Source organism: Condylostylus longicornis, unplaced genomic scaffold, assembly GCF_029603195.1.
Source record: "Condylostylus longicornis isolate FDR11 unplaced genomic scaffold, ASM2960319v2 ptg000048l, whole genome shotgun sequence".
In the NCBI taxonomy this organism is placed as follows: Eukaryota; Metazoa; Arthropoda; class Insecta; order Diptera; family Dolichopodidae; genus Condylostylus; species Condylostylus longicornis.
In genome coordinates, this window is record NW_026578017.1 from 9,730,413 (window position 1) to 9,755,951 (window position 25,539).

The window sequence follows — 25,539 nt, forward strand, 5'->3', positions numbered from 1 at the left end:
ACATTATTGTAGAAAATCTTGTTAGACAGCGCAGTGTGATTTTAATCAGTGCAAAGTGAAATTTCACACAATAAGCAATCATGTAGAAATGTATAGGAAATTAAATTTTTTTCTATTCAAGTATATGATAAAATTTACATATGTTTTACATATTGAATAAAAATTTTACCTTTAATTATTTTGAATAATAAAATATTTTTTATTTTGAGGAAATTGTATAGGAATGTATACAAGTATAATTGTTTTATTTGCATTCTTCTAATACAAAGAATTTGGCGTATTTATTTTTCATGTTTTTTTTTTCAATTTTTTGATTTTTTTATAATAATGTTTTAAAACAGAGATCCTTATTATAAGGAAGATGGGTAATGATGATTCAACATGGTGATTCAGAAGTGTGCACAACATCATAAGATGGTTAGAGAGTCAAAAATGGGTAAAGACTAGATGCTAAATCCAAGACTAGGAGCTAAATCTCGAAGGTTTACATAAAATACAAAATGAAGTAAAATGTTGATTTCAAGCCCTTTGCTAGACCATTCAAAACCAGTTTGTTTGAAGCTCCTATCTCCTATCTCTGTCTCAGAACGGAAGTTATAAGCAAAAAAACTTATGAACAAGCAGAAATTTTATGCAAATTTATTAAAATCCCTGAAACTCGGAAACCTTTGTCCCTTTGAAAACCCTAGTCCCGAACAAAAGTTTAACCCATTTTCGATCCTCCAACCAGCGGTATATATATTGCTGTACTCCTTTCTAAATTACCCTGTATACAATTAATACTTTATAATTACAGTAAATTTCAATAACGGAATTAGAAAATGTTTATTATTTTTACCACTGGGTACGAATGTAATGCATAAAATTTTACGTTAAAATAATTACTGAATAATGAACTAGAAAAAAAAAATTGGTTTTTCTAAAATGGTTCAAAAATATAAGTATATACAATTATGTATATACAAATATGTGCATATTATATACATAAATTAAAAATCATTGGTTAAAATATACTCGTATCGAGAATTTTCAGCTGTGCAAATATATTGGGAAATGTCTTGAATAATGGTCTTAAAATAACCTTTAACATACAACTTTTGTATTCAATGAGCCATTGGGAGGTTAGCTACCTTAGTTAATTTCACTTTATTGAATAGAGTTAGCACCAAAATTCAATTCGAAGAATCACAACTGCTGAGTATCAGCAGATTTTCATTTTTACAATTGTTCTTCATTAATTTACTTTGTTTGTTACAGCTTGCAGGTATGAACTAAACTTTCGAGACAACTATTGAGGTTAAACTATTTATGTAAAAAATATAGTAATTTTACTTAACCATTAATCAGTTCATTTAGAGTTAAATTTGTAATACACATAAAATTTCCTAAAATATTGCAATTTTCTGGATTTAGTTGACAAAAATTACGCAAAATAGTGCCTATATTTAGATATTATGCAATTTATCTAATAAATTTTAAATATTTAAAAATTTTTACTGTTAAATTCCTTTTGAATTTTTTTTAATATCTTTCTTTTTTATTCACATTTATTTATCAATTTATTTTGGACATTTCCGTAATTGATATTCCTTTATGTTAAGTCAAAGTACTATAGGGCATTTTCAAATTTAAATTTTGCTTAAACACATACGAAGAAACTTTAGTATAATGGAATATTAGAACTACGTCAAAATCTCACTATAATATATTTTAGTTAGCCAAATTAATTACAAGAGGAAAACATGTCTAAAAATATTCTTTAAATTAAAAAAATTCTACTAGATAATAATTCCATAGCAGATTCAGTATGTATTTTAGTTAGATCCTGACACGATAATTTCATTGATTACTTGCCTCAAGTAAAGATTTAACTACAAATTTTATCATTTTAAAAACACACTATGCTTAAAATTGGAAGCGTGGTATTATGACTGGAAATTTAAAATATCAACACATTTTTCATGCCCATATACGTATGTATATATGTCTATATGGACGAATGTAAAAATATACATATTGGGTCTTTTCGCATGATCATAACAAAATCTATTATTATTTGTTATGACTTTGTCCAAATTATTACTTTAAAGTTCAATATCTCTTTGGAAAGCTTAAATACTGTGTGGGAAGTTTTCTTAATCATTTGTTTTTTTGCAATCATTTAACATTTGAAAAACAAATTCGCAATAATTTTGTTTTATATTGTATAAATTATTATATTTGTACATATATACATAAAATACGTATATATACACTAGAAGAAAGCATCTCATGAGTTTAACAATAATTTAAAAGATTCAAAATTTAAGAAAGTTTTCGCTTATATAACAATAAAATTGAGTTCACGAATAAACAAAATGCAAATTAAGATTGTTCCCATATATGCAGGGAATATTATAATTAATTTGGTATATAAGCGAGCTCACATTTCACATTTTGCTATTACTAAATAGAATTTCTAAATGTGAAAATGGAACGAAGTTTTGTCATTTTTAAACACCATTTATTAAAGCCATAAATAAGGTTTTAATAAATATTTGGAAATTTATTTTCAACCATTCGAAAAGAAGCTGTTTTTTGTGGCTGACACTTGTCAGCCCTATCTATGACACATTTTTAAGAAGACATCTTTTTTGTGATGTTTTCTGAAACACTCTCATTTTCAGTTGGTACTTTAAAATTTATTGCAATTAGTCTTCATCTGAAGAAACCATCAGATAATTAAATAATCTCTGGTAATTCAGTACGGTATTATAGTGAACATTGTCATTATATTCAAACTCGTTCAAGATGTTTGTATTCTCTAGCTAGGATATCAAAATTTTCATTATTTTTGTTTAGTTGAAAAACTTAAAGCATACCATAAATTGACTCTTGTATAAATTCAACGGTTTATGTAAATATTAAAAAGGTTTGCAGCTCACCCTAGTAGTTTTAATTGATGTGTAAAAATTAAATTGTGAGCTGGAATAGATCAATCACTAAATTTTGATTAAAAAGTAGAATCATGTTTATGGTTGCACCTTAAGTGCATAGAAGCTATAATCTTACAAATTATTGAAATTTTTTAAATTTAATTAAAAATCTTAGGTAAACAAGAGTCATTAGATAATATCATGTATCTATTCTATTATAGTCTAGTGCAGGGAGATAAAAATATATTACCTGATGTATATCCTGCATCCAAAAACAAGTACTATTTTTATGATTTTAATAAGATGAAAAAAGGTGTGCACTAAACTAGGAAGTTCGTTCAAAACATGCTTATAATATGTTATGGGCACTAAAATGGGAACATTTTTATTTTTTCAATGACATTTTTTAAGTGCGTTTCATTTTACTTTTTTATTTTTTTCTTAAGTAAAATATTTTTGATATAAATTTGGTTAATTAGGAAGGTATAAGTTCAAATTTGTTACTCTGAACATTTAAAACTACTTCATCGTTTGAACAACTTTTTGTAGAAAAGCAGTAAGAAAACTTAAAGTCATCATCGTTATATCAAGAAAAGAAAGAGAGAAAAAGAAAAACAAGAAACACTAAGAAAGGATTATGCGTTTTCCTATATTATATCACTTTCTTTTTTACCTTTGGCGAATAACATGAAAATGACTTGGTTAAAGTGAGACTTAGTTTTTTCTGATATTTTTTCATTGATTCAATTCCAGTTCAATTCTGTACAAAATTTATATTTTAATTGTATTAACAAATATGTTATCTTGTTTTGTCATTTCAAATTATGATACCTTCCTAGATCGTTTCAGCAATAAGTTTTTTTTGTACACAATTATGAAAAGCAAAATGATGTGAAGTTGTTACTGTTACTATTAATTTGGCAATCAAGCATATAGGCAATCACTTCGAGCTTTTCTTCACAGTTTCCAAAATTGTGTTTTTGCAGTTGGACAACTGTACATATTATAGACCCTCTAACATACGATATTTAAGTTGTATACCAACTACTTCGATCAAATCCGATTCAAATTATTTTATTCTTAAAAATTTAGCTTAAACGAAAAGATATAGATAAATTTAATTAGAATTTGACGATAAGCACTTGTATATCTATGTATCTTTGACATTGAATTCTTAGCATAACAAACAAATTTATAATACTCTTGAAAAGATTTTCTTTCATACAGGTTTAAAATTATTTACCAAAATTATTTTATTATAAAACGTGAATATTCCACTCTATATACTTTAAGTCTTAGGATTTTTTTAAAAATAAATTGCAATTTTTCATAATATTTACAATTATTTTAAAAAGGAGGTTGATAAGGATTTCAATACTTCCCCTTTTTAATGCCAATACCTCAGCTAAACAAAAAAATTGCGTGCACTTTTACACACATGCTATACATTATCGTAAATTTTATAGGTTTATTTTCATTAACTACTTTTACTCACACTTTTGTAACAAAAATCCATTACCAGTTTATTTCGAAAATAGACAAAGCAAAGAAGAAAAACAAAAAATTATGCCTTAATCTTGAAACTAGATTATCTAACAGGCTCAATTCCAGATTTTTCTATTTTTTTACAACACTTTTGAATGATATTAGCAATGACGAGACAATGTTTTTATTTTGCATTTTTGTTTTTGTTATTGATGCTATGATGGTAGAAATTTTTTATGCATTTTATATTAAAGCAAAATACAAAACTATAATCATAGTACATGGTATACATACGCGAGTAAGTATTATTGCATACCTACAAGTATTATACAAATCTTATACAAAAATATTATACAACAACTCTTATTGTTGAAAGTATACAACAACAAAAATTTAGAAGATTGTTGTGACATAAACTGAACTAATTAATTGGAATGTTGAAAAGGTTCCCATTTGTTATAATGCACAAACTGAATAAAAGCAATTGTAAAAGAGTCCTGATATTTTCAAAATGAAAGTGAAATTACGAGTATGTACGTACATATATGCGTCAGATTCTTGAAAATATTTGCAGTGCAGAGTATTAATTAATCAAACAAATTACACACGCAAACAAACCATAAATTTTGTATACTTTTCTAAGAATTGTGAATTGAAGCACGCAACAAAAGTAAGCAAATGCGAATGACTGTGTGAATGTGTTATTTATGATCATGAAAAATGTCCATAACAAATTGCAACTTATAGAAATTTTATTTCTAATATCATTTGTGCACCTTTCTATTACCGAAATAATAATTTTTCGGTTTCAATCTTATGTCATGTGATTTAACTGAAAAGGACTTTTAAAACTCAACAATTTTTTTTTTCAAAAATTTTTTTTGTTGTTCGGACTAGGAAACATCGCAATCATGAATTTCCTATTGCAAAGTTAAAACATCGATCCAGCAAGATTCCAAATTCTGAAGATTTACCCGAAAAGGCTCCAATATTGAATTACACAAATATGATTGAATGAGATACGACTGAGAAGTACTAAAGGGTTCTCAATTTCTTATTAGAATAAATAATGGAAATTCCTTCATAGAACGTCATCTCCCTGTTCTGCAGCAGTTAACTCTTATAAGAAATTTATAATTAAAGAAAAACAACTAAACGATGTATTGTTCATTTTTTGTAATTTAATCTCTTTCATTATGGTTAACGAATATTTTTCTAAATTATTTTAAGAGAGGGTCTTTGCTAAACTCAAAACTTTTATTCAGAGACATTTTGACATGCCGTGATTTGGATTCCACAACAGATTCCAAGAAGGCAAAACTGTATTTCTGGATAAGGAATACATGGTTTTTCGTTTAGAAAGAAACTTAGTACCAATCCTTATATAGATCTATAGATGAGACTATATTAGGCATTCATTATTTGATAGAAACAGTTGTGCATATTTTAAAATTTAAGTTTGGTATCTAAATTGTCCTTTATGACAAAATTTAATTAGAAGGCATTTACAAACTACGGCGGAGTGTTAGTCAAAAAGATGAAATTTAATAACTTGAATCTTTGATTGAAAAGAAAAGTTCCTTTAAAAGAATTTTACAAAGGATTTTGCAACGGTTAATTGTCGGATTAAGTCTGGTGTTATTCTTAATGTAACAATGGCATTGATCGGTAAAATCGAAAAACATAACATTTTCTTCTGTTAATTTTTTCCGCTTCTATTTTTATACTTTATAATCGAGTCTTCGTAAAAAACGAAAACAAAATAATTAAATCAAAATAGGAGTTTTCAAAAGTTTGTGCCAAAGAAAATAAAAAAAAAATAAAATAAACATTTTTTCTTTAAAAGACAATTAAAATTTTGTTCCTGTTTCATAAAAGAGAATTTGGATCGAAATAAACTCCTTTTTTTCTCTACAAAAACAAAATGAAAAATAATTTTCTTTCCTTATTAAGAGTTTTTGAATAAATTTATTTTCTTTTACTAGTAGGGTAATATCGAGTCTATTGACACAAACAAGCATTACATTACAAGCTACCCACAATAATGAGACCGGTTTTAAGTTTAAGTGGTTTTTTTCATCATACAAAAAGGAATACCTACTTACTATAGCAATTTCTTTTTTCATTTAAATTTTAAGATATTTTTCATGGATGTAAATTTTGTTTACTTTTTATTTTTCAAATTTTTTGTTTTTAAATAATTTTATTAGTAATTAATAATAAAAATATATTTCAGTTATAAAAATTAAGTGTTAACTACTGTTCAGAAAGCAAAATGAAAGAAAAATATCAAGATCATCTAATTCATCGTATCGCATCGCATGTAAGTAACATCAAAATATAAATTTTATTTTAAGTATAAAGAGCTTTAAGGAAATTATTTTTTTCAATTAATTTTGACATTGCTTTTTATATATCGTATACGATAAGTTAATTAAATTCAATATTTTTATATATAAATTAAGATTAAGTATGTATGTATGTATTTATATGGACACGCATAAAAGAAAGAGTATAGATGTGCTCTTTTTGAGTAATATTGAATTTGAAAAATTGTTCCTTAATTAATTATTATATTTGGATGAAAATTTTAAAAATTACCAGTTTTATAAGCAAATATTATTAATGAAAACTTAAATTTTTAAAATCGTGATGAGGGCTTCCGTCAGATTGAAAACTTTTCTGATAAATTAAAATATATTTTTTTTTATTTATTTTTCAAAATTAATTCCGCTTTTTCATATATTTTCTCGTATACTCGTATTTAAGTTTACGCACTACTTCTATATTAGTAGTGGCGCATTTCAAAGCTTGAATGATAAGTATATAACATGTGTTAGTTCGAAAAAATTTAATAGGTAAGGAATTTTAGTCAGCTAATACTATATAGAATAATTTTATTATATTTTATTAAATATAGAAGAACACACATTTTTTTCTTTAAATAATTGCCTTAAGATTAATTTACTTCTTACATAGTATAGAATAACAATGAAACAACAATAAAAGAGAAGAAAAAAATTCAACTGTCTCTATTTAATTGGATAAAGGCATTTTCAACAAGTTTTTTGTAACAGAGGTGCCAAAAATTCAAATTTCGGGGGACGATAACTTGAAAGCTGGTGGACGTGGAAAAGAATTTTTTCTTCTAACGAAATAAACCATTTATTAATGTCTAAAAACATGCTAAAATTTCAAACTTCTGCAATCTGCGGTCTAAAAGAAAAACGATATCAAAAATTGGAAATAACAGATTTTAGATAACGGTTAATTTTGATGGTCATTTTGTGTTCAAAAGTTCAAATATGCCACGGTAACAGAAACAAACCCCTGTTTTTCTGCGTTTGCAAAATTTGGAAGATGCTTATGATTTCACTGCAATAAATAGTTAAAAAATGGCATTTTCAAGGTTTTGGGGCGACCCATTTTAGAGGGGTGGAAGTATATAAAAGTTTTTTTCTACGGAAATAAGTTTCTAGTAAAAATTTATTTATATTTAAACTTACTTAATATCAGCTGTAGCAGAAGTTTTGTAAACGGGTTTACAGACAGACAGAGTAAAATTAATTATTAATGAATAATCCTAAATTTTAATAAACTTAATGTTATTAAAAATAATTGCAAATCAGACGTTAAAAGTGCAATTACTTTTAGTTGAAGTTATCACAATTTATATATTGGCTTTCAATCATCTTTCAATAATAAATTTTAACAAGATTGCAATTAATAACAATCATTTTTTAACTTAAACTAAAAATAGTACAATCCAAATTTGAAATGTGAAATAAAAAATTCATTTTAATTACTGTAAAAGTAAAAAAAAATTAATATAAAATTCAACAATTTCCGCAATTGCCTTGAAAATATTTTGCAATTTTAATTTTTTTACCTCCGGTTTTAATTATACATGCAATAATTACTGGCAAACAATTCGTAACTTTAACATTAATTAGTTTTGCCCACCTATCAATTTCATTTATAAGTATCTTAGTATTATCACTACCTATAATCTATAATCATTTTATCATAACTAAGAAAAATTATCAAATCTGTCTATGTTTATGGCTTTTACCTTTTACCCAAAAAGAGGATTTTCAAATCATTTAGAGCGTATAATAAAATAAATTTGAACGATTTTAAAAATTAATTTAGATTAATTCAAAAGGAAGCTTTTTTAAAGAAGAAAAAATTAAAAGTACTTTGAAAATGAAAATTTTTAAAATGACAGTAATAAAAATGTTTAGTTTATTTTCACAATTATTTAATAATTTTGAGTATGTACAAAGAAAAAATTCATGAAAACTTGTTTTATCAAAAGTGTATTAGGTTTAGTCCATGTAGGATTTTTATTATATTGCAGAGATTCATGTGAGCATTTATGAAAGTTTATTTGGTGCACTGAATATGAAATATTGTAAAATATTAATAATTCGAATGGTCCTACAGGGTACATTTATAGTATTGGTACATATTAGCATATGGTATTTACAATAATAATACAATTGTAGTACTAAGTTATATTAAGGAAAATCTCTAAAATGTATTCAATTTTAATATAATTAATAAAAATTCAGCTTTTTTTTAGCAAAATTGCGGTTGTTATTTACTTTTAAAACATTTATAATAGTTGAGATTTCGAAAAAAACATGTAAAACAAAATATGCCCAATTCTTTCGACCCTCAATATTAGCCCTTTCAAAAACTCTGTTTTTGGTGCTTTTATCTTTTCGGGAACAGAAACTAAAGTTTCGACAGAATGTTTAACAGAAGTTAAAATTTCGCCAAATTTTCCTGAAATCCCTGTAGCTCAGAAACGGTTCCGAATTGCGACCGTCTGGAATATAGATCCTAACTTGTTGCTGAATCACCCCGTATGTCCAGTTATTTCAAATTAAATAATGTACTAGGTTCAGTGTAAGTAATTACATAGCACAAATTCAACATGAAGATAGCAAAAGCATAAGAATTATTCATTTAAAATTTATTCAGTTTTGAGCGCTAAACACCTTCTGACTTTTTCGATTATGGAAAAGTGATGGAAATATCATACAAATTATTTTAATATCCTAAAATTATTGTAATTTATAAATTAATTAAAATATCTATTCAATTATTCAATATGATTTATAAATTCTTAATAGTTTCTTTGAAAACAATTTTGTGTTTTTCAAATTAGTGTATATTTTAACTGCTTTATAAACGCAATTATTCATTTTTCGTCAAACATTATCATTTCGTCAAGCATTCTATCACCTTTTTTATACTCTTGTTAATTTTTAAAGAAAAATCATATGAAAAAACGGTTATCGTAAGATTTTTCTAAGCAATAGTGTTATTACAAAGAGGAGTGACAAAAAAAAATATTTAATTTTAATTATTAACTGATTTCATCAAAAAAATTTAATTCATTTCACGCACTAGTTAATTTCAATCTCCTGAAAATTTAATTATATAGTATAAATGAATATTACAAAATTTCGCGAGTTTTTCCAAATGGAATCTTTAAATAAAAATTTTTTTTATCAAGAGTCTTTAAGAATTACACCAGTTAACTTTTATGAGAAAGCCAACGATCGAATCAATTTGTCACTTAGTGTTTTTATTATTATATTTTTTTTATTTTTCTTATTTTTCTTTTATATTATTATTTAATTTTGAGAGCACAATTTTCTCATTTTTCATCTTTATTTGGAAATATTGTATAATAATTCCAAGCCAGTTAGTAAAAATCCCCGTAATATAATGTAATAAAATTTACAAAAAAAAAAAAAAACTACCTTGACTGGTATAAAATGTTGCTTCACTGAACTCTATTAAGGTAGCACGAAAAATTGCGCGCATTTTTCTTTAATTTTTTTTATTATGTTTTTTTATTTTATCTTTTCTTTTCTATGTATATACTGTAATGAAACTGGCTAAGTAATTCAACACCTAACCAGACTTTTAATAATAATATTCGATTACACAAAAGAGAAAGAAAATATTTTTTTTGTTTTCATTCAAAACGGGTTATAGCCTATGGGAGAAAGAAAATTTATTTATAGAGCTTGAAAATTTTGAGAAAAATTTGAAAATAATATGAAAAAAAGTTTGATTGTGTTTTAAATTTTAAGGGTAGTTAAAGGAAATCCCAAATTTTAATTAATTGCCAAATTTAGGTATTGACTTAAATTTGATTATTATTTTATGCTTAAAGATATTTGTATTCTTAATTTAATATTATAGCATGTAAATATGTATAGGAATTTAGGAAAATAGGAATTATAGGAAATATCTGACCCAGTTTATCCCATTTATATATTACTATGAAAAATACTTGAATAGTGATTGTGTCATGAAGGAATGTTTCCTGATTTCTATATTTTTAAAGAATTTTTCAAGAATTAGAAAAAAAATCCTTGAAGAAAATGATAGAAGTAGACAATATTTATCGCTTGTAAATGTTAATCAACAATTTTAAATCTTTTTAAATTAAAGAGGACTAAGACCTAAGGGTGTTAGCATAGTTCAAATGACTCATGAAATTACTGAGGCATAAATACATACTGAGGTTAAGTGAAAGTGGTTGAAATATTGAACTAAAATAATGAAGTTTTAAGCAAAAAAATACGTTTACTCCATTGAAAGAACGAATTTTGAATGTAAGGTTGGTGAAATACAAAAATTGTAGCTTAAATTTCCATTATAACAAATTCAAGTAAATTTACTCAATTAAACATTAAAAATGGTAACACTGAAAACTAAATTTTGTGCAAATTCTCTCAATAAATTTTTGGAAGTTGAAATGAAAATTATATTTTTGAATTTAAAAAAAATTTACCCTACCACATTATAATGAACGGCTTTTATGCTTCACCCATCTACTAAAATTCCGCTATGAAGAGAAGCAAAAGAAAGAGAAGAATAAACAAATCAAAATTAAATAAATAAATGTAAAAATGCAAACAGAAATGTTAACGATACATTCACACATTGAAATACCGTGTCTTATCATATTTTTAAAAACTTCAAGACCAAGGTTGAAACTTTTTCATTTTAGGAAATCGATTTCAGTTTCTTTTGCACCGTTCAATTTTGTGAGTGGTTTATTTTTTTTTTTGATATTCAAGAGAGGAAACAGCAAAATCAAAAATTAAAAAAAAAAATAAAAATTTTTAAAAAAGATTTACCATTTCGTGTAATTATTAAACGGCAGACAGGTCTGCACGTACTTCAATGTAATCGTTTCGATTTTTTCTTGTTGTTACTGTTTTTGTGTATTTTGTTACTTTTCTGCTACGCCTTGCCTTGCATTTTCAACTTAACAAGTCTGTGAAGTTTTCATTTTTGGTGCTCGCGCTCTTTGATGTAATACCAATTTTTCTTTTTTTGTTGATGTTATTGTTGTTTTTTCATTTTATTTTTTTAATTCATTTTCTTTCCGTAGAAAAAAATTGTACCAATAGAAGACTATTTAACTTGTGCACACGACAATAATTGAAACAGTTTTTTCCTTGCTGTTGACGATTTGATTTGCATCTCTAAGAGAAAATAAAAAAGAAAAACAATAAAAAAAATTAAAAACAGAAGAAAATCAAAAAAAGCAAAGTGTTTATTTTCTTAATCAATTTTTTTTTTGTTTTTTTTAATCGAAAATTTGATTACAATTTATAACAATAAAAAATAAAAAAAAATTAATATTATAAAGGGTCTTTTTTAATTTAAAACGAAATCCCGGGAGCCATGCGGACCCGATGGAATATATTGGTAAATTTAAAATTATTTTTAAAATAATTTCTTACAGTTATAAGTTTATGTGTAAGGAGTGTTTAAAAAAATATGAAAATAACACAAAAATTGACAAAGTGACCAAGAGTTTCAAAGCTAAAAACAAAAATTTTGGTGAACTAAGTGAAATAAAAAGATTTAAGTGAGAAACTTTTAATTGAAAATGATTGTAGTTTTATCAAAAAGTGTTAAACAGAATAGCATAATAGAATTTATAACAAAATAAAGAATTTTAAAAATATTACAAAATTTAATTGTTTTGTTAATAGTTTTTGCAGTGCACATGAGTACCCAAATGAAATTTAATAATGATTATCTGAAAAACACAATTTTTGGACTTCGTTTGTTTTTTTGATTTTTCGTTTAAATATTTTGTTTGTCATAAAAAATAATGTTTTACGGTTATTTTGTATTTCTCTTTTTTTATAATTTTTCATTTTCACTTATACAGTATTACCACATTATATAAAACTGTTTCATATTTTAAGTATTTCTAGTAATCGTGGGTTACAATAATAATTACAATAGGAGTATAGATGAAATATTAATAAAATTTAAAATAACAAAGGTATTTGAATTAAGTAATTATCTGATGAAATAATTAGTAAAGTGAAGTGCTTGGGAGAACTCTTAACTTAAAATATTTTATTTACTTGACTATAGTTACTTAATAATTAGAACATTTCTGTTACTTACAAATTTGCATTACAACACAATTTTAAAATAATTGGATCGCATATCCTGAAACTGACCTACGTATGTCTAATTTCATTGCATATGTAGCTGCTTTCACGTTAAAAATAATTTAAACCTATTTTAGTTATTGATAAGTTAAGATTACATTTATTTTCCTACACAGCTATTTAATTGTCATTACTATGACGCCATTTTTACTCAGAAAATAAACGATTTTTGAAATTGCAAAAGAACTTAGATCAGTTTCAAAACTAGAAATTCAACTATTATTATTATACATACAAAAATTTCAGGACTAATTCAAGTAGAAATATAGATTAATAACATTAATTTATAACATTTGTTTCTGTTAAGAGAACTGTACATAATTTTTATCACACGATTTTTCATTTTTCTAATTCGAATATTTGATTTTCTTTAACAATATGGTAACAATGCATTAGTAAGTAATTAGAAGCTTATATTGGCACAAATGATTATTAAATTAAACGGTTTTGATTTTAAAGAGTTTACTGTAGAAAAAGTAATTAATAAATTTGTACTCAGTAATTTCCGACATTTAAGCCGGTATTGTGACGCTAATGTAAACATCATACATTTTGTGTATGTAAATTTTTATTGTTTATTTTTTATATTTTTAAAAGAAAAAAGAAATTCAATGTGATCGTTTTTTTTTAATTAATTCATAACGCACATAATATGCATACGTTCATACACATTGTATAATACGAGAACATAATGAATCCATAACATTTACATAGCATAGTCATTTACTAGTATATTATACAGCTGTTAATGAGTGAAACTGAAAGTGGAATTGTAGAAAAAATTAAAAATTCGAAATAGAAAAGTTAAAAACTAAAAAATTTTTCTTATTAAAATCAAAATGTATAAAAATTATCTTTGTAAAACTATCGGTTAATGTTGTACTTAATATGAGAGCACGGTTCGTATTCAATTTTTATAAGAGAAGATTAAAATCTATGAATACATAGCATACATGCACACACAAGGCTACAAATACTTATGAACGAAAAGAAAATTGTTTACGTTGAGGTTTGAAAACAGTTTTAAGCTTCCTTAGGTTTTTTTCTTTTATTTTGTTTTAGTTTTTTAATTAAAATTTTTTAAAAAATTTTTAACATTAGTGACTGACTGAATAAAAAATTAAAATTTGTTTCTTATTTGATAGTTAAACAACCCTTGAATAATAAATTTCCTTAAGATTAAACAAAACATAAGTTTAAATTTCTAATTCTCAATATCTCAAGTTCATTTTGGAAATTTAACTTTAACCCTAATCTTAAATTTGGTCTGTTATTAAAATTTACCAGGTTGTCCAGTTTGTTAAAAGAATTATTTCATTCAATAGCGTAACTCAGCAATAAACGAGCAGAATGGAAAAATGTTCAAGCAAACAAAAACGAAATTTTATTAACCTCCTGATCAAATTCTTCTTGTAACGTCATAAAATATGGACAAATCCATTAATCAATTGATTTACTTTTTTCCAGTGCATCATGATTTAATGTTGGCATAGATTTAAAGATTAAATAGACAAAAATTCACCAAAAAATTACTCTAAAGACCAATTGTTTGTGTTTTCCAAAAAATAATGCTAAATTTTCTATTTCAGTTTCATGGTTTTTAAAATTCTTTCATATTTATACCCGTACGAAGTATTTTCGAAGGGTATGTTAAATTTGCCTTGCCGTTTGTAACGCTAAGAAATAACAGTCTGAGATATCCGTGCCACCGTCCATGCCAGCGATAACTCAAAAACTAATTAAGCTGAGTTCACCAAACTTTCACAGATGATTTATTGTCGTAAGTGCCAGAATCCTATTTAAATTGGACATAGATCGAATTACTGGTACCATACAAATTTATGGTATCAACTTCAACTATGGTAGCTACCATACAACTTCAAAATTTATTTTTCTACATCTCAGAAAGCTGTGGTATTGGAATTTTACACAAACGAATATATTAGTAGGGCCAATGTGCTTGAATAAAGTCATTGAAATTGCTTGGCTCCTTCTGGTAGCCATCATACAACTTCACGGTAGTTTGACTATATCTAAGAAAATATTGAAAACACAGTACTGAAATTTTGCATATATTAATATGGTAATATGGCAACTTAAAGTCATAGTCTGTCCTATAGTCAGCTATGACATATTTATTCAAACATAGGATAATATAATCGTACGGGTATCACAGAGTTGACACGGTCAACTCTATTTCTTCTCATCATTATTTTTTTATGATGTCTTAATTAAATTTAAAATACGTTTGATTAATTAACTATTTATTCGATAGTTAAATTTTATGACCGGCATAGCAGTCATAATAGTCTTCATGATTTTTGAGTATTTTTATATGAGAAATAAAAAAAAAAATTTATTTCGTTTTTCTCATTGAAATTCTGATAAAATTGGCAAATTTCCACCACATTTTTTGTGTTATGTATGTTATTAATTTAAAATTAACTATTATTTGTGTCCCATATATAAAAGTAGTTAAAATGCTGTAAAATATTCAAAAGGGAAAATTTGTATGCTTAACTTTTGTTTTTCATTTTGGGAAATTTTTATAAAGAAACTCTTTCTATTTTATTTTAATTACGTACATATACATAGAAAAAGTTTCCATCATTCAATAGTAAGAAACTTTTAAATTTTCCTTAATGTAGTTATGAATGGATGTGTGTCTGAGACTTCAATGTATTTACATAATGTACAATTTCTGGGTAAATTGTAAATCAAATTCCAATTTGTAAACTTTGCATGACTCAAACGTACATAATATAAGCATAATAGCTACTGAATTAAAAATTTTCTTTATTACAGGTAATTTTCCAAAAATATACACATACTTATACGGTATGAACTATAAGTCGTCATTAATTACATAACACTTTTATTACAATTTCATTATCATGCGATTTTTTTTATTTTTTCCTCTTATTGTGTTCTTTGCATTTCATCACTGTTTTTGTGATTTTCTTTCACAAATAAATTTTCATTTCATAATTGCATAATAGTTTAAATTTGTTTTAAAACAAATTCACCAGTTTAATTATCTGATTAACATTATGACTTAATTAATCTTTATGAAACTGAGAAAAAGCTATTTTCACAATTAAAGATTATTCTCATGATAATTTTATGTAGCAATTTTGAATTTCAGAGAAAATAAAGTTGGGTCAAACCAATGGTTTGTATTGTAGCACTTTTCCCTTCAACAAGTGAAAATTCTGCTTTTAAATACAGTCTATGTATACCTATCACACTATTAAAATTATTTTCATTCATATTTAACTATTTCTAGGATTGCACATATTTAGGAGGACACATATATGCAGTCTTTGAAATAAAGCAAAAATTAATATAAAAAGGGGTTAACATAATGCTCGATTTTAAGGGTTAATTGTGTGAGTTAAGAAAAATAATTATATTTTTTAATTTCATGGAATTTACCGTTAGCTTTTTGCGTTTATAAAAATTTGAAAAAACTTGCGGTTTCGGAAATATAAGGTGTCAAAAATTCAAATTTTACGAATTTCAAGAGGCGATAACTTGAGAGGGGGTAGAGATGGAAAAAAATTTTCTTCTAACGAAATGAACTATTTGTTAATGTCAAAAACCCCTAAAATTTCAAAGTTCTACATCATGGGGTCTAGAAGAAAAAGGACATCAAAAATTTGGAAAAAAAGAACTTTAGATAACGGTAAATTTGAAAGGCCATTTTGTTTTTCTAAAATTTAACTATAGTATACCGCGCTAGGTGAAGCAAGCCACTGCCTTTCTGCTTTTGAAAAATGCTTATGGTTTCATTGCAACAAATATTTAAAAAAGGCCATTTTTAGGGTTTTGGGGGGTATAACTTCTAGAGGGGGGGAGATAGGTAAAAATTTTGTTCTACGTAAATAAGTTTCTAGTGCAGATCTATGTACGTATGAAATTTCAGCTTTCTATCTTCAAGGGTGTAGAAGTTTTGTAAACAAAAGAAGTGTCCTCGGACGGACGGATGGACGGACGGACGGACGGACAGAGTGAAACTAATAAGCACTTTTTTCAAAAATTTTATTTGGAAAAGTGCTAAAAAGTTTAAATATTTGTTAATTTCGATATGACGACATACGAGAGCTCATATATGTTAAGTAAATGACAGCAACCTAAAAAAAATTTTTAGTCAAGTTGAAATGTACAAAAATTACAACTCAATTGAGAAATTCTGGAAATTGTTGCGAGTTACAAATTTTATTAAAAAGAATGGCGACCAATCAGAAATACATCAAACTAAAATAATTGAAATACTTTCAGTTTAGTAATAATTCAGTTACTTTCCATAATATTACTTAATGATTCTTGAGATAACGTGAGTAATGACTTTATTTCCAAATTTATATTTGAGAAATTCAGTACTGCATGCCTTATCTTAAGGACATAATCAAAAAGTAGCTACAATAAGAACTCATGGAATTAAACTTTCTTTCGTCAAAACTAATAGTCCCTATTTAACATACTATATTCATTTGTATAAAATTTCAGCACCACCACTCGGAATAGTTTCCAAGAAGTAGACAAATAATTTTTCATTTGAGAATTTATGATAGTTACTCAAATTATTAAAATGAATTAAAGTTGTGAGATACCCTTATAAACCATTTGTGGAAATTTGTTGATTTAATAGATTGGTATTTGATTAACACATACGACCATACGATACGATTGAACGGGCTTATCAGACATTTTGTTGATAGTAATACTAGTTGAGCAATTATAACACTATTGCAAATTTATTCCATGTTTTCCTGTTAACTTTATCATAGTGGGATGTTAACTCCTTGTTAACTGTAAATTTGTTTCGATGAAATGAAACTAACCAATTACATAAATTTTTTTCAAATTAAAACAAATTCCCATATAAAAACTTTAAAATTTTAATATTGTGTTAATTAATTTAATTTTTAATTAATTTCCTTTTCTTTTCTATTTCACACCAATAGCTGCTATTACTTACTAAATATCACTTAAATACCGGTAGTAAATTAAAAATTAAAATAGTTTTGTTAAATATAAAAATAACCGTACATATACGTTGAAAATTGTAATTTAGTATTTTCTTTGCCTCTTTTACTTTCGATTTTTATTCTCTTAAATAAAAGTAAAAGTTTGTTATTTTAGATGTCACCCACGTGTAAATTAAATTAAGTAAAGCGACAAAATAGAAAAGCAAAAAAATTCAAATTTTAACATTTCTTATTTAGTAATACAGCAATAATAAATTTAATCGGAATCGCGAAAAAATCATGGAAGTAAACTGTTATATCAAAATGTACTATATGAAATGTACTCGTAAACCAAACTGAGAATTAAATGATCACGATCATTGTTATTCAATAGGGGTTATATTTACATGATGACAAAAACGAAATATTGATCGTGTAGAAGAGAAATGAGATGAGGGAGAAGAAATTAAAGAAAATGATAATAAAAATGCACTTGGTGTATAATTTGCATCGCAAACACTAAATAACCCAGAAAGACATTAGGTTTTGTTGTTAAACGAATTCAACAACAGCAATACATTCATAATTCATAATTTTTTCTAAAATTGTATGTAATTATAAAATTATTTTTACATTTCTTTCAATTTCTTTTTTATTATTTTCGATATTTTCTACTGAATTTAAATGATAAGAAAAATTTCTTTTCAAAAATTTTTTATATTAATGGTTTTAATAAATTCAATTTTATTGTATATATAAGTGAAATAATAATTTCGCACAAATTTAAAATGTACATGTTATATACAAAATACAAAAATGATGAATAATAATAATCTGAATGTGGGCAGTAAATATATTGTTCATATTCGCGTTGTTGTGCAATATGCGTAAATTCCAATTCAACAAAACAACACAATTATGCAAAAATTAAGCAAAAACAAAAAAAAAAATGTTGGATTATAAATTAATATTGCATAATTGAATTGGCGACATATTTAGTAAGAATTATTTATTAAATTATTAAATTTTTTAGTTTAAATATAATAATATGTACGTCGGGGTGTGTTCGTTGTGATTTTATTATCTTCTCTTATTGAAATGATACTAAAATTGGAAAATTTTTCCACAATATTAAGAATGTATTATTAAAGCTAAAAGTCAATTTCTTAAAACAATTCAATTATTAAAGATATTATGTTGAATTGTTTTGTTATATTAGGCTAAAAACGGATGCCGATGAACTTAAGATCAAAATCACTTTAGAAGAAATCATAAGTGATTTTAAAATTTTAGTAAAATTGTATTGTTACAAAATTCTGCAATAAATACTGCATTATTGAATTTTTTGAAGTAATGTGAACTATTTTATTCATATTTTTACTTCATTACTGTTGTATCATGTTTTTCTTTTCTATAGAAGCTCGTCAAGTGGAATTTTCCTCTTACTCACTGGAATTTTTTCCTCTTACTTTGCTTGCCTTATTTTTTACAAAAGCTCTACACTCTTCTATTTTTATAAGCATAGCCTAATTGACTTTTTAACATGTTATCAAAATCTTTCCATTTTGTGTTGCCACTTGTCAAAAATTATTGCTGTTATGTTTTTGCTGTTATAGGTTCAAAACTTTTTAGAGATGTCATTGATAAATGTTTCTTCGTGAAAAAACAGTGCTTATTAATTTTTTTTTAAATTAATCTTCTTATAACATATATGTATAATTATTTTCCTAACTCATGCAATTAACTTTTGAATTCGAGCGTTATATTAATGCCCTTTTTAATTTTTATTTCTCATCCTAAAAGTATGCAATTTCAAAAAAAAATTAATTCGTGAATGTATTCAATTTTAATAATCAAAATTTTTGCTTTTATTAATTCATTAATTTATCTTTATAAAAGGAAATGAAGGATCCTTAAAATTAATTATTCAACGAGCTCTTAATTTTGCAAATTTTTCAGCAAAAATAAGTAAAAATTCTGGGAAATTTCAAAAATTTTCATTTTATTCCTATAACAAAAATAAATAAAAAAATTTTACAGGCACAAACACTTGAAAATTAAGAAAATTCCAAATCAATCAAAAATTTTTATTTTAATCTATTAACAACTTCAAATACAATTCACTTAATTTTCATTTATAAATGAAATCAAATTCACATTTTTCTATAATTATAATTTGAGAAATAAATAACAAGTTTGAAAATTTGTGAATTGCTTTAAAAAATTACTCCTCTTTTAAAATTATAAACTAGTATAGGAATCACACCTTTTTCTCTATGAACGCAATTATATTGTTTTCTATAATAAATAATATTTTATTTAATAGTATATTACTCAAAAATAATAATAATAATTACTTCTGCATATTTTAAACTACTGTGAAAACTTGTTAGACATTTTTTTCATTTTTCTCTTCTTTTCTTCTTCTTTTGTGCAATTAATGTGTCTAACCTTGATTTTCAAATTTTAACATCGTAAATTTATAATAATTTTTAAATTTTATTTAATTATAACTTGAAATATTTTCATAAAATATTTTTCATATTACGTACACGTTTGAAAAAAAGATTTCCTTCCTGCTTTTAATAAACAATAAATTTTTAAATGAACCAAACACTAATTTGGAATTAATAAAAGTTGCGTCTATAATTTTCATATATGAACTTGATTTCACAGTAAATTTAAAAGTTGAAAAATAACATTAAGAAAAATAATATTACATATTAGAGAGAGAATTTGTTTTTAATTGAAAATCACGCATTAAATTTTATTAATACACTAGCATTTAACCGGTGATCAATAAAAATTAAAAAAAAATATTTTTTTTTAATCATTAATTTCTTGAAAATGAAAAACTTTCTTATTTTTATTTTATTTTTTTTTTAAGTCTTACACTTTAACTTTTTTTTTCTTACTGCAATGTTACGTAAAATCAGCCAAGACAACTTTTCTCAATGCATTTACACTATTAAAGAAAAAAGTAAAAATATAAAGAATTTATTAGTTTTAAAAAAAATTTAAAAGTATTTGCGGAGTTGTTCAATTGTAAAAATTTACGATAAAATAAAATAATTGTAAGACATTAACCTATAGGCTTTACTTACACAAATATACACACATTTTTGCGGAAATAAAATGAATTGCGGTTAAAGAGAAGAGTAAAGATATAGAAAAAAGAAAGACAAAATGTAATGAAACGAATGCGTTAATTGCAAACTACTTTTATAAATCTTTTATTGGCAATTTATTTTGTTTTTCAATTACTGTGCTAATTATACGTGTAATAGAGTGTTAAATCGAAAAGTGATATAAATTAAATAGTTATTATTTAATTTGAAATTTATATTAATTGGCATTTATATAGAAATATATTAAAAATTTTTAATTTCCAGTAATATTTTAGTCCTATTGTATTTAAATTTTCCTATAATTGACATGGGAATAATGTCTTTCGCATATATGGGACCTTTAAATGCCTCTGCTTAATTATCAACTGTGCACAGCTTTTAAAAATCTTTCTAAAGTTATTTCCAAACTCTATATTAAAAAACATTTTTACCTCTATATGCAGCCCTATATGAACATGCCGATGAATGTGTTGACGAGAAAATTTGAACCGAATCTTAAATGCAAAAATGTGCAGTTAAATAAAATTTCAAATTAAATATTTTTGCAATGCAATCTAACATAGTGGCAACCTAAATAATATTTATTACTCTTATTTTATTATAATTACAAAACTGCTTAGTTTCGATTCCCTTTTAATTGCATGTAGGTAGAGCATTCGGCACAATTTTAATTTTACCCAAAATTATAGTAAATCATGTTCTGAATTGATAAAAAAAAACAATTTCCTCTATAATGGAAATAAAAGGAAGTTAAAGTATTTGCCAATCGTAAATGAAAAACGAAATGCAATAAAAAATTACAAAATGTTTTGTATACAAATCATAATTTAAAAATATAACATTTAACTAATAATTTAAAAATATAAATTGGGATTTAAAATTTCTATGGTTAATTACATATACTGAGTCGCTAGTTCCATTTAGCGTGATTCTTGTGCGAACAACGAAAATATTCGGGTATTATTGTGCAGAGAATTATATTTTGAAAGTAATAACGAACTAGAATTGCCTTAGTTACTGATTCATATGATCTCTTGCACAAATATTAAAATTGCCATACCACATTTTAATAGTTACGGCCAATTTTTTTGTTTAATATTATAAATACATACATATAATTTATTTTTATGTTGTCAATTTATTTATTTTTATATTTTATTTTAACTATGATGCTCAGACGTTCCATATTTTCATCATTATGTAAAGAATCGGACAACATTAACAGCATCGTATGGATGAATCATTTTTTTTTCTATGTAACACTATCAAATTCGGAATATAGACAAATATATGACAAAATTTTACTAATTTATACACAAAAAAATTCAAAATACCTATAATGTCAACATAATATTTCTATTGTATACAATATTTTTTCAAATGCTAACCTACTCTTTTCAAATTAAGTTGTTGTTTTGTTTAGTATACTTACAAATTACCTTATAGACGATGTTATCCAAAAATAATAAAAAAAAACAAAAGTTTTTGAATATTTTTTGCACATAAAAACTATTCAACTTTATTAAAATTACCGCATATCTGCGATTCCGGTAATAAATTTTTATTATGAAACAATCCCAAACAAAATATACTCTTTCTTTTCGATGTGATCATCATTATCATAACATAACAGTAACACCAGTACACTGCACGTTCACACCATGCATATATTTTGAGAACGGAGAAATGAGAAATGTAAACAAATAAAAAGCAAAGCAAGATTTAAAAAAAGTGAAAAAAAGCAAAAGAAAACCTTAACTCATTTAATAACTAGTTCTTTTAAACTTAAATATTTTACTTTAACAACAACAAGCTTCGATTTGTACAAGTATACCAGTACATAAAAAGTGAAAGTCACTATAAAAATTCTCAATTCAAAACAAACTGTTTAAGTCGAATTTCTCAGAAAATATTTATATTTAACACTCTTTTCTCTCATTCTTTACTCTCGTTTATTTTATTTCAACAGTTATTACTTTCGTGTGTCTCTCACTTAACATTGACGTTAAAAAGTTTACCAAACTAAATCGATTTGTAAGAGGGAATTGTAGAATAATTTATTTGATTTGTTTCTAAAATTTTAACATTAAAATAAAGACTTAAAATAATGCAAACGTATTTACAAAATTTTCATTGAAGTAATATTGTATTTATTCTGCAAAAATCTCGTAAAACTATGCCAAATGATATAGAAATTTGATGAACTTTCAGTTCGATATTTTTGAAGAATTACTGAGCCTTATATGGCCCTTTGATGTTTCCAAATCTAGTGTATTGCAAGCAGAAAATTTGTATATCATAAGTTTGATTACATTTTAATTTTTAGAGTACGTTCGAAGTATTTATATAAAACTGTACATACTTATTCTCAATTTTAATTGAGAAATTTTTTAGAAATCAACAAGCAACACTTTTAATAACAGTTAATAAAATTTGAAATGAATTTATAACAACATAAAACGAGAATTTGTAATTGTTTACTTTACATTTCATTTTTTGCTTTCAAATTGAATTACATAAGTATCTTTCATGTAAATGTAAATTGTATTTAATTACTTTTGGTTAATATTTAATTAAGCCAAACAATTATTTTAATTTAAAACCATTTATTTTTGAGTTAACAGTTAATTTTTACGCCTTCAAAATACTACACGGTTGAATTAATACGCAACTCGTCACACTCCATTAAGGCAATTTTCTCATTTATAATTCGTATTTTTTTTTTAAAAGGAAAAATATTCCTCCACTTTATAAATTGCTGTTATATTTTGTATCTAATCGTTCATTTCTTTTAGGTTGCAATTTGCGGAATACTTTACCTCTCCCATTTAGTATCCAGCAAAGCAATAATCGATCAACAAGCTGAAGAATCTCAAGCCAACAGTAATTCTATAGCACAACAACGAATTGGTCATTATCATGAAGAACATGATCCTGGCTATTGGAAAAAGAAACTAATTTGGAAGGAAGGATGGAAAAAAATCTGGAAACCAGCTAAAAAACAAATCTGGAAACCATCATGGAAACAAATTTGGAAACCAATATGGGTCCCACATAAAGTTCCAGTATGGAAAGATATTCAAGTACCAGCTTGGAAGCAAATTTGGAAACCAGTCTGGAAAGAAATACAAGTGCCAGCGTGGAAAGAAATCCAAGTACCTGATTGGAAAAAAATTTATAAACCGATTTGGGTACCAATAAAAGTGCCAGCATGGAAAGAAATTCAAATACCAGAATGGAAAAAGATATATGTTCCAGTTTGGAAAGAAATACAAGTTCCTGCTTGGCAGGATATACAAGTGCCTGCATGGAAACAAATCTGGGTACCGGAAGTTATTAAAGTTGGTATACCAGGCGAGAAATATTTGGGCAAAGATCACGAAGGCTGGGAATACACAAGCCATGATCTATGGAAGAAAAAAGTTGTTTGGAAATCTCATTGGAAAAAAATATGGAAACCGAGTAAAAAAGAAATATGGGTACCAAGTAAAAAATTGGAATGGAAAGAAGAATGGAAACAATACTGGAAACCAGGTAAAAAACAAATTTGGGTCGACGATAAGAAACTAGCCTGGAAAGAAGCATGGAAACAAATTTGGAAACCGGGAAAGAAACTTGTTTGGGTACCAGACAAAAAATTAGAATGGAAAGAAGCATGGAAGCAAATTTGGAAACCAAGTAAAAAATTAGAATGGGTTGAAGATAAAAAATTGGAATGGAAAGAAGCATGGAAACAGATTTGGGTACCAGACTGGAAAGAAATATGGGTTCCAGCATGGAAGAAAATATGGCGACCAGTTATAATATCAGAATGGTTCCCATCACCAGATCATCATCATCATCATCATGATCATCATGACCATCATGATGTACATCATGTGGCAGAACATCATTCATTAGAACATTTATGGGATCGAAAGGATACAGCGACATCAAATAAAGTTGTATTTAAGCGAAATGATGAATCAACTAGCTTGAAAAGTTCAGCTTCAGTAAGTTCAGGTGGTAAAACACAAACATCTGGCACACGGAATATATTCAAATTCCCTGCAGTTAGTTCAATCAATTCAAGTAGTAATATTTTACAAAATTCTAAAAGTCTGACACCTCCTGCTGCTTCTACTTTTAGTATGTCAAAAACTGACAATAAATTAAAATTCCCATCATAATAGAATTTTTAAAAAATTCAAGTATTTAAAAATTATGAATTAATATATATATATATATTTGTTAAGATAAATCCCTAATTTTAAATATAGGGAATATTTAGCTTTAAAAGTAATTATATACGCTGTTATAGACAACGATATCCATTAAATATGATATAAAATATAATTAATATTAATCAATCACGAAAATTACATTGAGATGTGAGTTTCCCACTGAAATGAACCGATTTTGAATCAAAAACTAAAATTGTTACACATTACAACATACAGCATTCGAAAATATTCTTCAATAAGGGCTACAATAAAAAAATGTAGACCGCCATCTTATAATTATTGTCACAAAATTACTAATTTATCCCATT

The 25,539-nt window shown here is 25.4% G+C and overlaps 1 protein-coding gene across 1 annotated transcript; it reads left to right on the plus strand.

The window, feature by feature from the left end:
* Positions 1–381: 381 nt before the first annotated feature.
* Positions 382–25,278, plus strand: LOC129610847 (uncharacterized). The gene is made up of 4 exons (XM_055523602.1): positions 382–436; positions 4,454–4,698; positions 23,804–25,136; positions 25,268–25,278. The coding sequence occupies exons 1-4, from the start codon at positions 382–384 to the stop codon at positions 25,276–25,278; spliced, it is 1,644 nt and encodes a 547-aa protein (XP_055379577.1).
* The last annotated feature ends 261 nt before the right edge of the window (positions 25,279–25,539 follow it).

What these genes read in the sequence shown, in the direction of transcription:
- LOC129610847 (XM_055523602.1), top strand. Translation starts at nt 382, where the DNA reads ATGGTGATTCAGAAGTGTGCACAACATCATAAGATGGTTAGAGAGTCA. An exon ending in GGTTAGAGAGTCAAAAATGG is followed by an intron (nt 437 to 4,453) that starts GTAAAGACTAGA and finishes TTTCGAAAATAG; the next exon opens with ACAAAGCAAAGAAGAAAAAC. An exon ending in TACATGGTATACATACGCGA is followed by an intron (nt 4,699 to 23,803) that starts GTAAGTATTATT and finishes CATTTCTTTTAG; the next exon opens with GTTGCAATTTGCGGAATACT.